We start from the raw sequence: 14,599 nt of genomic DNA on the forward strand, positions 1-14,599 counted from the left end.
TGTGGAGTTACTGGTTTTTCCTCTAGCATTGTTCTCAGGCTCGGGTTCCTTTGCCTACTGGGGCCCTGGAGGCAGCAAGGACGGCTATTGACCGTGGTGTGACAGTACTTCAGTGTGAGCGTCGGTGAACGCACGTGGACACTGATTCCTGGTGAATGCCGAGTGCAAGTTGTTGCTTGTCCCTCCGCAGAGTGTGTTGAACCGAGGTGGCGTCGCGGTCTGTGGTATGCGGTCCTGGTGTGAAACTCCGGAGGAGACTTTCTCAGCTACCGTCCCCAGTCTTCCCTTCACGAAGGAAGGTGTTTAAAGGTGTCTCTTGGAAACAGGCGCAACCCGGGCAGCCCGACTCCAGAACAATGGGTCCTTTCAGCCACCCCTTTAGATGTATGGCTCGTCGCCATGGCAACCACCCCATTATTGATAGTCAGAGCCGGTCCCTGCCCGAGACGCGCTCCTCCGGGCTCCCCTCCCCCTGCCGGCCCGCCGTATGGTGTGTGTGGCACTGGCAGCTGTTGTCAAAAGAAGGCACCTCTTTGTCTCCAGGGGATGAAAGACATTTGGTTTTCATCGCCACCCTTTCTCTCCGCCCGACAACTCTTCTTCACGCCCTGCGCCCGGTCCCCAGAAGGTGCCCCTGGAGGCTAAGGCGCAGCCCAGAGCAGGCCACCGTGATTTCGGTATTAATTTTCTCCCCGAGTCACTCTTGTCAAAGTGTTTCTGCCTTTACCCCGAGCTCTTTGTGTCACTAAAAGTCTCACTCTCGAGAAAAGTGTCCACACTAGGGGAACTGGCTTTAGGAACCACAGTTTCTTATTTAAAACTCTTGTTCTTTCGAGCTGTCGTGCAAGCCACTTCTCCCCTCAGACCCAACAGCACCATCTTCTGTAACCAAGAGCTTATTACCGAGTCTGTCCCGGTAGCGCCAGAGCTCTTGGCCAGGAAGTTGAAAAGTCTGTACCATAAGGACCAGTTCTCTTTCCCCGCTACTATTGTCTAACTTTATTTCAGGGGCTCTCACACTCGGTCAGTTAAACACTTTTTGGTTTAAGAAAAGAGCACAGTTATGCAAACGATGATGACCTGTATTTTTTCTCAGATGCTTCTCATTTAAAATGTATTATACTAAAGTTGTGTATTGCTTTGGATGAATTCCTAAATATGATTTACCTTTTTTTTTTGTCTGTAGAGAAACTTTATAAAAAAATAAATTTTAAAATAGCAGAAAAAAAATCTTTGCCATGTGTTGAGGGTGTTCTGGATCAAAGAAGAGAAACTCCTATACCATAATCTGCCCCAGGGATCTTAAAATTGGAACAGATGGTGTTTTCAGACTTATCTGGAAAAAATAAAATAAAAGGTTATAGTGGTGAGAAAAGGTGGGATCATGTAAAAAGGAAGCTGGAGGAAAATGTAAAAGCTTGTGTTACTAATGTGGAGAGAAAAAAGCTAGATAAATTGAGTTATGTAAATAAGATGTATGGGTGGGGAAAATAATCGCTATTCAGAACATTTTATCTAATATTCCTACGGAGAGATGCTAAAGGAAGAAATTTGAGGACAACTGCTTTAGATCTCATTGAATATTTCTATAGCTATTTTATTTTTAAAGCTTAATTATTAAATGATAAGAAGGATGTTTTAAAAACTTTGGAAATGCTAAAAGTATGCCAAGTAAAGAAAAGGAAGTTCAGCAGGTTGACTGACAAGAGGTAAGTTTTTCTGGGCTTTGCTTCCAATTACTAACAATTGCATTTGATAAACAGGAAGCAGCTCAGTCTGACACACAGGAAACAAGCATTTATAAAGCAAAAGTTTTTTGTTTTGTTTTTTTTACCCCTCAAAACAAATTTTATCTACATAACTATCTAGTAAATATTATGTTACTTTGAAAGCTTTTTTACAATTCAGCCTCTTTCTTCCCTCAGCAAATTTTAGACAAAATTCTTTTATATAATGAACAGTTCTCCAGAAATTTCAAAGGGGAGTTTACAAAGCAGTGTCACAGTTGAAACTCTCTAGTTATTTAATTTGATGGTTTGAATAAGTCTTTCAGATTGTTATTGCCAAGTAAAAACTTTTACACTTCTGTCAGTAATACTCATGGTGATAGCTATAGTTTGATTTTTTTAAAATATTTCTTTTAGTTGTAGGTGGACACAATAACCTTCATTTTTTTATGTGGTGCTGAGGATTGAACCCAGTGCCCCACGTGTGCCAGGTGAGTGCTCCACTGCTGGGCCACAACCCCAGCCCCTATAGTTTGATTTTTACCAGTGAATACATCATATTATTTTATTAAAGTTACACATGGGATTGTGTAGAATCGTACTCAGGGACCAACACAAAGACTGAGGCCAGTATACAAAACTCAAGCATTCTAACCTCTGCTCCATGTATTTTCAATGTAAGTTTTCATTTGTCTAAAAGATTTCACTTAGTTTTTTTAAAAAATTAAGACCAATGCTATAACAGAATTTTAGAGTTGGAAAAGATCTTAGCGGTAATTTAGTCCAATCCTCTCATTTTATAAATAAAGCCATTAAGATCCTACACAACCTGCTCAAGCTCATGTGGTCGGTTTGTGACTATGTACTGGTGACTGCTTGTCATTACCCTCTTCCTGGCCATTACTTACTGGATATTCTTTTTGCTAAGGACATGTTTTTGTCTCTTCCTTTAATAAGATGAAATAAAAGCTATTCTGGGGAACTTTCCTGTTTCCCAGTCTGCTCTCCCTAAGTCTTTCAGTTCCTAGATCTTATTTAAAATATCCAATCTTTTCACTAATTGTAGTTGGATTGTTCACTCCCACTGGTTGCAGATAACCTGATAGATCCTCTTGCTATCCAATATTCATTCTCCTATCTTCCTTCTTAACAGAGTCCCATTTGAGGAGTGGGGATGGATATAGTAATTTCCCCAGTTAAAAACATACCCAGCACCTTTTAGATCAATTTTGCACAACAGATCATGAGTGGGACTTCAGGAGAAATTCACTAAAGGGAGCTGACTCCGTTGGCTCATACCCATTTGATTTTTGTCTTTTTTCCTTTCTGCCTGGAATATAGCTTGATGACTAGAGCCATAGCAACAATGTTGTGAGCATGAGGGTGAAAGGTCTATCCTAGGAACGGTGGAATAACTAGCTAAAAGAAACCTCTCTTCTTGGGCTGGGGCTGGGGCTCGGCAGTAGAGTACGTGCAAGGTGCTGGATTCGATCCTCAGCATCACATAAAAATAAATAAAATAAAGGTATTATGTCCAACTATAACTAAGAAGAGAGAGAGAGAGAGAGAAAGAGAGAGAGAGAGAGACCTCTCTTCTTGATGGAAAATGCCATTCCAGCTATAGATTTTCTGCCTCCTGACTTCTAATAATGTAATTTGGCTTTTCTGATATGCATGGCTGAACATAATCCCCATTTGTTCTCATTTAGAATAAGAACAAAACAGGTTAGGATTTTTATTGAATGATTATTTTTGAACCCTCACCAGCTGATTGTAGACTATAGAGGACTTAACAATATTATACTATTTCATTCACTTACTATGTAATGAAACAGTCTCCTCTCCTGCCCTCTACCATTGACTACTAATGTACATATCTCTTGTCCAGATGTTAGATTCATGTAGTACGAGGCCCAAAAGTTCAAGTGCTGCTTTGACATCTTTGAGCATCACAGGGTCCAAAGGCTTGAGTTCCCCTACTTTCACCAGATATGACCCCACTGGCAGGAAGGCTCACTGCAGAACCCTATCAGCTGGACAAGCTCACTCCACACAGTTCTCAACCTAATGGGTTTCACCTTCCTGTCAGCCTGTGAAATTATTTCAACAAGCCTATCATATGCTCTAGGGGGCACCAAGGACCAATCTAGCCTCCAGTCACTATACAGCCTGCCTCCCACAACCCTGATGGTTTTCTCTACTCCAGATGCAAACCACCAGTTACCCTGGGTGGCAGGAAGTGCCCTCCTCCTCCAGGAGTTGCTAATAAACTCATTGTCCAGTGTTGGGTGTCATGTGTTTAAACATCTCATACTTTTTAGGGTAAGGGTCCCTCTTTCACCAACAGGTGAATAGGAGGTGATAAGAACAGTCAATTTATTCAACATACATCTACTGAGTCTCTTGAATGTTACATGTGTGCCATGCAAGAGCTACAAGGGTAAGCCAGGAAGATACAGTATCTGCCCTAAGNGTGGTAGAGAAAAACAATGAACCACTGATACACCCAGCAATATAAGTAAATCCTAACAACATTGAACAGAAAAGTCAGGTGCATAAGATTGTATAAATAATGTGGTTACATTTATGTGAAATTTGAAAATAAGCACAATCGAAGGTAATAGAAGTCAGAATTTGGGGGATGTCTTTAACTGGAATGGATAAGAGGGAGCATACCAGGTTGCTGAAAAGGCTCTACATTTTGATGTGCATGGTACTTGCAGAGATGTAACGATATTTACTGAACTGTATGGTTTTTGTATTTTACTATAGAATATCAGTGAAAACTTAAAAAAAAAAAAAATGATGGCCAGATCATGAAGAACCTTGTATGCCATTTTAAGGAAGATAGTTGAGAGCATTTGGAGAGTTTTAAGTTGGGGAATAATTTCATCAGGCTTGTTGTGGAATAATGAGTTGAAGTGGGGTAAGACTGTAAGCATTGAAAGCAGGAAGTTGTTGCTGAAGTTCACACACAAAATATCACTGTCTATAATGGTAGTCAGGATGGAGGGGAATGAATAAATTTGAGAGCTGTTAAGTCTTAGAAAAGAGAAGAATTGGTAATTGACTGGATATGGGGACTAAGGAGGTAGAAATAGTCAAAGATGCATCTGTGTTTCTAACTTATGCAGTAGGATAGGTGGTATCATCATAGCAATGTGGAAAACAAGAGGAGTGGTCCAGGGAGCAAGATGATAAATTCTCTTTGAAGCACCACAGTGACATTCCAGTGGAATGTCCATTAGAAGTGAGGCTGAACTTAAAAACAGTAGGAAATAGTTGGTTGTAAATGAAAATGGAAATCTTGGGAAGTAGGTAACACTACTAAGGAGAGAGTATATAGTAAAAGAAGTTCAGAACTGTGGAAAAGCTTAGATATTTAAGGGCATGTAAAGAAATCTGCAGAAGACACTGAAGAAGAAGAGCTGGGAATAAAAGGAGAAAACTAGGAGAAGTTAGGACAGAAAAGCATTTTGAAAAGGAAGAAGTGATCAACAATGGCAAATGCTGCAGAGATCCTGTAGGATAGAGACCATGGGTGTCTTATTTAGCAGCAAAGCTCATTGGTGACCTTTGGGAGAGCAGTTTCTAATAGGAAATTTTCTGAACCATTGGTTAAGATAATGATGCTCTGTGTGATTGTGATACTAGATTGAAAACTCCTTTAGGCTAATAACTATCTCATTAATCTTTTCATCCCCATCATAGTGTCTCAGCCTTGATATGTAGTTGATACATGTTTGGAAGGATGGGTGAATGGGTTGGATAAATGAATTGGACAGCTGGACAGAAGGAAAGAAGAAGGGAAGAAAGGAGGCAGGGAAGGCAAAGAAGAAGAGAGAGGAGCAAGAGGGAGGAAGTAAGTTAGCTGGGAAGGACAGAGAGGTGTTCAGTAAATCTTTACACTCTATTTGTCTGTTCTGTCTCAGGTTCCACAGTTACTGCTGAGATCCAGGGTGTGGTTGATGCCTGTGTAAAACTCACTGGAATGCCAGACCTTACACTTTCCTTTATGGTAAATCCTGGACTAGAGTTCCTGTTCTTGGGGTGGGAAATTAAAAGTTTCTATAAAACCAGAGTGGTAAGAACAGAATAGAACTAGAAATGATTAGGGCAGCCACAAAGCTTATATCAGCCTTGAATTTTCTATAAGTAATTAGAGTTTGTGTGTGTGTGTGTGTGTGTGTGTGTCTGTCTGTCTGTCTTTTAGTAAAAATAGCAACTGAATTACTTTCCTGAAAGAAAAGTAGGTGTTTAATTCCTACTTGCTTTTCCTTGCCTGGTAACTGTAGAACCCCCGGCTGTTGGATGACGTCAGCTTCCATCCTTGTGTTCGTTTCAAGCGCTGGGAGTCAGAGCGTATTCTATCCTTCATCCCACCTGATGGAAACTTCCGTCTGCTCTCTTATCATGTCAGTGCACAGAAGTAAGCGGCTCCTCCCACTGAGAGTGGAATCTGTGTCTGTCTGTGTATGTGGAGATAGTATCTGTAGTGATTAAGAACTTGGGCTCTAAAGTTACCTGGGATCAAGTTCCAGCTCCTATAGTTACTAAGTGTGCCTTCTCAGGTTAGTTGTTTCCCTGCTGTGTGTTTTCTTATTTGAAAATAATAAAAGTACCTTTTTATCAGGATTGAGTGAGTCTAAATAGTGCTTAATGTGGAGGACGTGCTCATCAAATTTATCACTATCATTTTTGTTATGTGTCTAAACAAGAACATTTTTTTTCTCAAATTAAAATCTGAGCAAGCCTATATTCAATCCACTTGACCACCAAAAAAGATTAAATTGTGCTATGAAAAAGCATAAAATTTAATGATTTTTTTGATCTTGAATGTTCACTTCAGTTTGAAGCCTACAGGCTTTTGGATACAAGCAGTATTGCATGGCAGAAGGTGTGCAGACCCAAGAGCCAAGAGACCCCAGAGCCACCAACACCTTCAGGTGTGATTTGAAGTCAGTTGTTTAGGGAAACATCTGAATGCTTAAGGTCAAAGGCTTTGGAATCTGACTGCCTGGATTTAACCAGCACCTTCAGTGCTTATAGTATATGACCTTTACAAGTTACTTAATTTCAGTTAAGTTCAAGGACACCAGTATTCATCTCTAAAATCAGTAACTACTTCACACTTATGAAGTAGCACATAGTGGCAGTAATATTTAATTGTTATTAGGAGGATGAAATAAGGTAAGGATTAAATGAATGGTAAGCATTGAGAATAGTGACTGGTACACAGGAAGTACTCAGTGACAGGAACCATTATTACTATAGGATTATTCTGTGACTTCTCTGTGTCAACTTCCTGTCCTGTCAAATCATTATAGCCTACTCTACCTCTGAGTGTTTTTTTGAGGATCAGATGAGGTAAAATAAAAAACCCTCAAGAAATTATGAAAGGCCTCTCTCTCCAGTACAAATAATAGTCACAGGTCACTAATTAAAACAGAAATATAGGGACTTCATTATTGTTCAATATTTTTCTCATGGTAGGCTTAATGTGCACTTTGATTTTATTTATGTTATTCAGGAATTCATCAGAAGACAGTTTACTAGACAACACCTTAGCTTTTCAAAAAGAAAAAAATAATGATTGTTTTTTTTTCTATATTTTTAAAAATAAGGAATATAAGTGAGGGAGGAAAAGGCTGCCAAAGGGGCAAAAAAAAAACAAACAAAAAAAACATAATGTAAAATGAAAAATAATGCCGTTTTCCAGTACATGAATAATATGAGCTCTTTATTTCTCTTTTCCAGTCTCGTTGCAATTCCAGTGTATGTCAAACATAATATCAGTTTCCGGGACAGTAGTTCACTTGGACGCTTTGAAATAACAGTGGGACCCAAGCAGACTATGGGGAAGACTATAGAAGGAGTGATTGTCATCAGTCAGATGCCCAAAGGAGTGCTGAATATGAGCCTCACTCCATCCCAAGGGACACACACATTTGACCCAGTGACAAAGGTAGGGGAAAACAGGGCGTTTTGAATTGTTGATGTTAAGTAGAAGTAAACTTCAAGAGCTCTCCATGCAGACGTTATGCCTTGTTTGGAAGATGAGATTAACCAAAGGGATCTTGTTTTCTTTTTTGAGTTTACTTATGGTGACAAATAGGATTCTCTATTGAAAAAACACTCCAGAGGCAACTTGTGATATTGTGAACCGATGCCCTGAGGTTAGAGTCTAACCATCTCAAATGTGGGGTTCTACTATACTTAATTACTTTATTGTAAAGATCACTTCTCTTTTTAAATTTTCTTTGAAGATGTTGTCTTGGGATGTAGGAAAAATAAATCCTCAAAAGCTACCAAGTTTGAAGGGGACCATGAGTCTTCAGGCTGGAGCTTCCAAACCAGATGAAAACCCCACAATCAACCTGCAGTTTAAAATCCAGCAGCTGGCCATTTCTGGTAAGTGACCCAAAGCTCAGGCAGCTTTGAAACAAACATAAGTTGCTTTCTTCTAAAAAGTACACACAGCAAAAAGCCTTCCCAAGGCTCCCTATTTATATAAGATCTGGTTTTGTTACCTGGTTTATAATCTTTAGGTACATCTTTTCCAGTACATTTCTGGAGGGAGTTTACAATCCTTACTTTGAAGTTGGCCTAAATGACCTTAATAAAAGTGTTTAAGTCACAAATGTTAAGAAATAATAATTTGAGGTTCCTAAGATTTTCATTATATGAATACTTCTGCATTCTTAGCTGGTAATGGAAAAGAATAATTTCCTCTCCTTTTTCCCAATTTCGAAAGACTCATATTTGCTTTTAGTGTCACTTTGGAACCATTAGACCTATCCAGGCCAGTCCAGTCTGTACCGACCATAGGAAGATAGTAATAAGTAGTTATCATCTATTGGGTATTTATTATGTGCTAGGTGCTCTTGTAAGCTCTTTTTATATATGTCCTTAGAACAACCCTATGAGATGGAAAGAAAATGACTTTAGTGTTATATGTATATTCCTGTTTTTCTTTACTAAAAGACCTTATTTAATTTAAATGGTTAGAATTCAGTTAAGCTATAAGCTGTTTCACCTTAAAACACTTAATAAATTACAAGCTGTATATAATATATTTTTATTACAGTGGGAATACTTACAAAGCAGTCACTGATGAGTTCATTATTTTTCATTATTCATTAGTTATCATTTGTTCATTTGCTCAGTCCAATAACTTGAACAAAAAGTACAGTGATCTTTTTTGCTCTAGCCGTCATTGCAGTCTGCAACTTTCTATCTTTCCGACATGAGGAGGTCTTCTTATAGAATAATTTTTTTGAATAAGCATTTTTTTTTTTTTTTACTGTCAGTGTATGTACTGTGTCTGAAGAGTCCATCAGCTTCACAGAAGTGATTCGTTGTCACTGCAGTTTCCATCCTGCTAATCTCTTTGAACTAAAATTCATGCAAACAATTGTGCTACCTGCATCTTTTGAATACTCATATCTTATTTTCTCTCCTCCTTCCCTTCCTCCTTTCCAGGACTCAAAGTGAATCGTCTGGATATGTATGGAGAAAAGTACAAACCCTTTAAAGGCATAAAATACATGACAAAAGCTGGAAAGTTCCAAGTTCGAACCTGAAGGGAAAGTTTTGTAGTTGGAACACTCATGAACACTTTTTCATTTCTTACTTGTCTAAAAGTAAAAAATATCAGCCTGTCTCTTAGGTAAGTCCCTCCAGGGCCCATCTGCTCCCTTTTTCCTTAGCCTTCAGCGCCATGGAACTAATCAAGGGAGAAAAGAGTCACCAGGGAGAACGGCATGGAACTGAAACACAGTCGGCACCAACTCAGTTCTCAAGAAGAGATGTGTAATGGAGGGTAGCAGTACTTGACATCTTATTTAACTATTCTTAACATGATTACCACAGAAAAAGACCAGCATTTGTTGCTTGCTTGGCTTTAATTATCTAAAGCCACTGAAAGACTTTATAGATTTTTTCTTTAAAGTAGAAAGATTAGAAAGAAGGGAAATTAGAAGAAAAATGAATCTTAGTTGAAGAAAGCCAGTTATAGATCTCCGATCTTGCTTAACAGTGTGCAAGGCCCTGGGTTCAAGCCCCAGCACCACACACAACATGAAAAATGATCTGATCCAAGCCTGGGGATGTATCTTAGTGGTAGAATGCTTGCCTAGCATGCACGAGGCCCTGGGTTTGATCCCCAATACTGCAAAAATTTTAAACAAAGAAAAAAGGTCTGATCTTTGAGAAGAAAGAGGAAATGGTACTAAAGAAGAGTTTTGAGGAGATATATTAAAGTGAAAGATTGGCAAGGAAAGTGATCAACCTTTACATTAAGGAGGGTTGTAAAGAAAAGAGTTGATTTCTTTCTGATCCCTCTGATATATAATATTGTTTATACTTCTAAAAATGAACTGGAAACTTCTTAAATTCAAGTCCACTATTGACACAGAAAACCCAGTAGAATCAGAATTTTCCTTGAAGACCGATGATATTGAGCTAGCTTTCATATTCTTTTGCTTGCCTTTAGCATTTGGTCTGTGAGAAGGTGACCCACTTTCTTCCCAAAATAATTCTGCTCTTTTACAGAATTCACTGCCTTTCTGGTTACCTGATCCTTCCACAGGATTTTCTAAATAGCAGGAGTTTCAGTGCAGCCAGATTTTATGAGTCAGAGTACTGGAGTAGCAATGGCAGCTCATTTCCCATTAAGGTGGATCACAGCTATAACTGAATGATCCCATGTCTACATTTATCTGTGCTAGACTGGTACTGGATCCTGAGCCTTCCTCTATGAAACTTTTCCATAGGTAGAACTTGGTAAAAATAATGCCTAGCATTGAGGACATGATAGATCCTTGAAGCTGCTTGGTAAAGTTGTCATTTCTTCAGTCTTTTGTTTTGTACTCTATAATATATTTATTAACAATAGATAGGCAAAAATTTCCCTTAAATCTTTGAATAAAATTAATGTTGTAGGAAGCTGGACCATTTGGTCATATGTAACCAACCCAGTTTAAGAAACAACTTAAGAAGTACTTAAGGTTTTCCAAGTGGGTAATTTTTATTCTATTTTCATGTGTCCATTACTTATTCAAATATCTAAGTAAAAGACAGGTTTTGTTTTTGTTTTTGTTTTTGCTATCTTCAAAGTATAGGGTAGAGAACAAAAGTGTGCTCTGCATTGTGCATGGAGAAAAAGGAAACCTGCGCTCTCCAACTGTAGTTCTCTAAAGTCCTGTTTCCAAATACTTGTGCAACTTTTTTTTTTCTTTTTGCTAGTTTTATCTTGCTGCTTCCAGGACTTATTGTGCTGCAGAGTAATGTTGCTTTGTGGTTTTTCTCTGGGATAAACTGCTACATACAACCAGATGTGCTTCATACTCCATCACTCCACACTGCAGCCTGTACACACCCACCATGGTAGAGGAAACTTTTCTGCCTGTGAATCCCAGGAATGTTCAGAATCACCTCTTCTGAGGGCTCTGAAAGGTTCCTAAGTCACAGGAATCAACTAATCTTGGTCCCTGAAGATTTTGCAGCTGTTTTATGTCTTCTAGGGCAGCTCATCTTATTGCAAGGGACATAACTAAGAAGAATTAAAATCTAGACTATGGGACCTGTGGGCCTAAGCATGTGAAATAACCATCACACATGGGTGTAGCAGACCACTGGAGTACAATCAAGCATCACTGCCAGCTTCCCACAATGTGTCAGGTGGCATGAATAGTTCAGGGTGCCTTAGTTGAGCTGTTCAGTTCCATGTGTGGTTAACATGTGCAGAAGTAGCTTCTCTGTTTAAATCTTAATAAAGTTGAATTTTACCAGTCCTCTGTGGCTGAAGTGTTTTGTTATTAGGACTAATAATAATGCTATGCCATGCATTTGTCAGTAGAAGCAATAAGCAATTTATCTTTTCAGGAGGATCTTGCTAATTTTTGTTCTCTTTAGCCAGATGTTATAAAACCATATTTGATTCTCTGGTCACTGCTGGGAAATAGGGGATGTTAGTGTTAATGTCACTTTTAAGTTATGACAACTAAGGTCCCTATCAATCAAACTATTTTCCCCCAGGGTATAAGAGACAAAACCATTAAAGCTACTGGTGTTTATTCTAGTGCTTTCCCTATCCCTTTCTTTCTTTTTCTTTTTTCTTTTTGGTACCGGGGATTTAACTCGGGGGCACTCAACCACTGGACCACATCCCTAGTCTTTTTTTATATTTTATTAGAGATAGGTCTCACTGAGTTGTTTAGCGCCTTACCATTGCTGAGACTGCCTTTGAACTCACAATCCTCCTGTCTCAGCCTCCTAAGCCGCTGGGATTACAGGCAGTGTGCTACTGTGCCCAGCTCTTTCCCTAATTTTTCCCTTTTGACCTGCTTCTCAGGTTGATTAATTTAGGCACAGAGCAGGACTGCAAGGTACTAGACATCCTTATTGTAGTCAAGGTTTTATGGAAGGTTAAGACCTTGGGAGTATGGAAAATGTGGATGCTGATATTCCCTGTCTGTACTCATATTCTTCTGAAAATTTCTATTTAATAGCCACAGTGTTTAGGGTTTGTTAATATTCAGCTTCTTCTCTTCACCACTTTTTAGTATAGTAGTCCCCCTGGTTCCTTATCTGCAGTTTTGCTTTTCCAAGTTTTAGATGTCTGAATAAACTACAGGCTGAAAATATTAAGGAAAATTCCAGGAAAAAACCAGCTCATATATCTTAAATTATGCACAATTCTGAATAGCTTGATGAAATCTTTTTCTCTCCTGCGTTATTCTACTCTATCTTGTACTGATATGTCCTGCACCATACTGCCGTGGATATGAATCATCTTCTTGTCCAGCATTTCTACACTGTGTATACTATCTGTTAGTCACTTAATGGCCTGGCCATCTTGGTTATCAGATTGACCATTCCAGAATTTCAATGGTTAGGTTCAAGTAACCCTTATTTTACCTAGTGGCCTCAAAGCACAAGAGTAGGAACACTTGGAGTTTGGATTAAGGGTTTAGAAAAGCCTAAAGTGAAAAGGTGAAAGTTCTCTGTTTAATAAAGGAAAAAAAAAAATCCTACACTGAGTTGTTAAGATTTATATCTGAAGTTGTAAAAGAAATTTTTACTCATTTTGCTGTAGCAACACAAAGTTACTGCCACAGTGCATTTTATAAGTGCTTAATTAAGATGCAAGAGGTATTGAATTCATGGGCAGAAGACATGAACAAAAAACATGTTCCAATTGCTGATTGTGTATTGCACCAAAAAGCATTGAGCCTTTGTGGAGACTTCAGCAAGGAAGCCCCTGTAACAGGTGATACCAAGCCATTTATTGCAAGTAAAGGGTAAAAAAGGGAAAGAGAACACATTTACATATCTTTTGTACAATAGTACATTGATAATAATTGTTATTGTTTATCTCTGCGCCTAATTTTATAAATTAAACTTTATCACAGGCACTTATGTACAGGCAAACTGGATATATAATGTTCTATATTTTCAAGCACCCACTGGGGATTTCAGAATGTGTCTCCCATGGATCAGGGACACCTGCAACCCTTCCCTCAGGATGTTTTGGTAGCATTGTGATGTGATGTGAAATTTTGTTATCTACTTGCACTTTCCTCTATGGCCTGCAGGTGGTGACTTAATGCCATCAATACAAATTGTTAGTTTTTTTTTTTTTTTTAAAGGGCATTTAATTTGAAACTCAAACTTTCTCCAAGATCCTAAGTACTGGGGATTGAATGAGCTTGGATTTTGAAGTTAAATGTTGAGCCAAAAGTTGATGATAACATTTTGATGTGCACAAATGGAACTCTAGGAGGACAATAGTTTTAACCATCTGAATTCCTCTAGGTCTTTATACCCACTAAAACTAACTTCACAATTACTTGGGAATCTTTCTTGTTCTTTGGGTCTGTTAGCATCTATTTGTTTTATTAATCAGCCAGGGATATTGAGGAAATAATATTGAATTTCCTATTGTACTCATTTCCATCACCTGACAAGATCCAGCCATTTTATCCTGAATTTCCTAACCCATCCTGGGTAATGATGTGTTGCTCTGATGTTTTAGTATAACTCAAATGAATCTGTATTGCTGGGTTGGGTCTCTACCCTGTAACTCAGTGGCCTCTTCTAAGCAATTGTCTTCATTTGGTCTGCGGTTTCCAAGACTCCACTCAGAGGAATGCTGGAGCCTTTTGACTTTGTATTTCCATCCCAGGAGGCCGTACTGCTTCATTTCATTTCATTAACCCCACTCTCTAAAGAAAAGCTTGTCATGCAAGGGGGAGGGGTTGGAACTGCTGTGTTTCAGCCAGAGATGCAGAAGCCAGGGATTCTTGCTCATTGCAGTTCACAAACAGATGAACATCTGTCTAAAATCTTAGAACTTATAAACAAGTTGTGTGAAGTCACCAAATCTGCAACCTAAGTGTCCATGGTTTGCATTGATTTAACTGGCCCAGGGACATTAGCGTTTCAGGGGAGACCCCCATCTCTGTCCCTCCTCCTGACCTCCCTCCCCCATCCAACCAATCAAATTCTTGGACTGCAGATAATTTCTTTTGTGAGTGTAAACTACTTTTCTTCCAAGAACCTCAAACTGGGTAATTTGGACAACCCCTCAAGAGATAAAGACCTTTCTCTTCCCTTAAGAAACTGTCAGCATATGCCCAAAAGTAAGCTTCATTGGATATATTCTTGAAACTAGAGTGTCAATGATAAAAACTGAGGCAGCAGCTAGGAACATGGGTCTCATCTCAAGAGTGATAAGAAAGTAGTCTAAGAGAAGCAGAAAGCAGCAGTATTCAAGTAACATACTTTGTGAACTAATCTAGAGGTAATTCTGATGAGCAGAAAAGCAAAATGGTTTGGGAAAAAGTGACCTAAATACTAGCTTCTAGTCT

The 14,599-nt window shown here is 38.8% G+C and overlaps 1 protein-coding gene across 1 annotated transcript; it reads left to right on the forward strand.

Annotated features, from left to right (window-relative positions):
- The first annotated feature begins 386 nt into the window (after nucleotides 1–386).
- Ap3m2 (adaptor related protein complex 3 subunit mu 2) lies at nucleotides 387–11,521 on the forward strand. Its single transcript, XM_048792872.1, has 6 exons — nucleotides 387–677; nucleotides 5,599–5,745; nucleotides 6,023–6,156; nucleotides 7,485–7,692; nucleotides 7,994–8,138; nucleotides 9,210–11,521. Exons 1-6 carry the CDS (start codon nucleotides 387–389, stop codon nucleotides 9,308–9,310), a joined length of 1,026 nt encoding a protein of 341 aa, XP_048648829.1. The 3' UTR covers nucleotides 9,311–11,521.
- Nucleotides 11,522–14,599: the final 3,078 nt, after the last annotated feature.

The sequence above is a fragment of the Marmota marmota genome, unplaced genomic scaffold (assembly GCF_001458135.2).
Source record: "Marmota marmota marmota unplaced genomic scaffold, marMar, whole genome shotgun sequence".
Taxonomy (NCBI): domain Eukaryota; kingdom Metazoa; phylum Chordata; class Mammalia; order Rodentia; family Sciuridae; genus Marmota; species Marmota marmota.

Coding starts and splice junctions, on each gene's coding strand:
- Ap3m2 (XM_048792872.1), top strand. CDS start 387: ATGGCTCGTCGCCATGGCAACCACCCCATTATTGATAGTCAGAGCCGG. Junction 5,746..6,022: donor ACCTTACACTTTCCTTTATG/GTAAATCCTGGA, acceptor TGGTAACTGTAG/AACCCCCGGCTGTTGGATGA. Junction 7,693..7,993: donor CATTTGACCCAGTGACAAAG/GTAGGGGAAAAC, acceptor TTTTCTTTGAAG/ATGTTGTCTTGGGATGTAGG.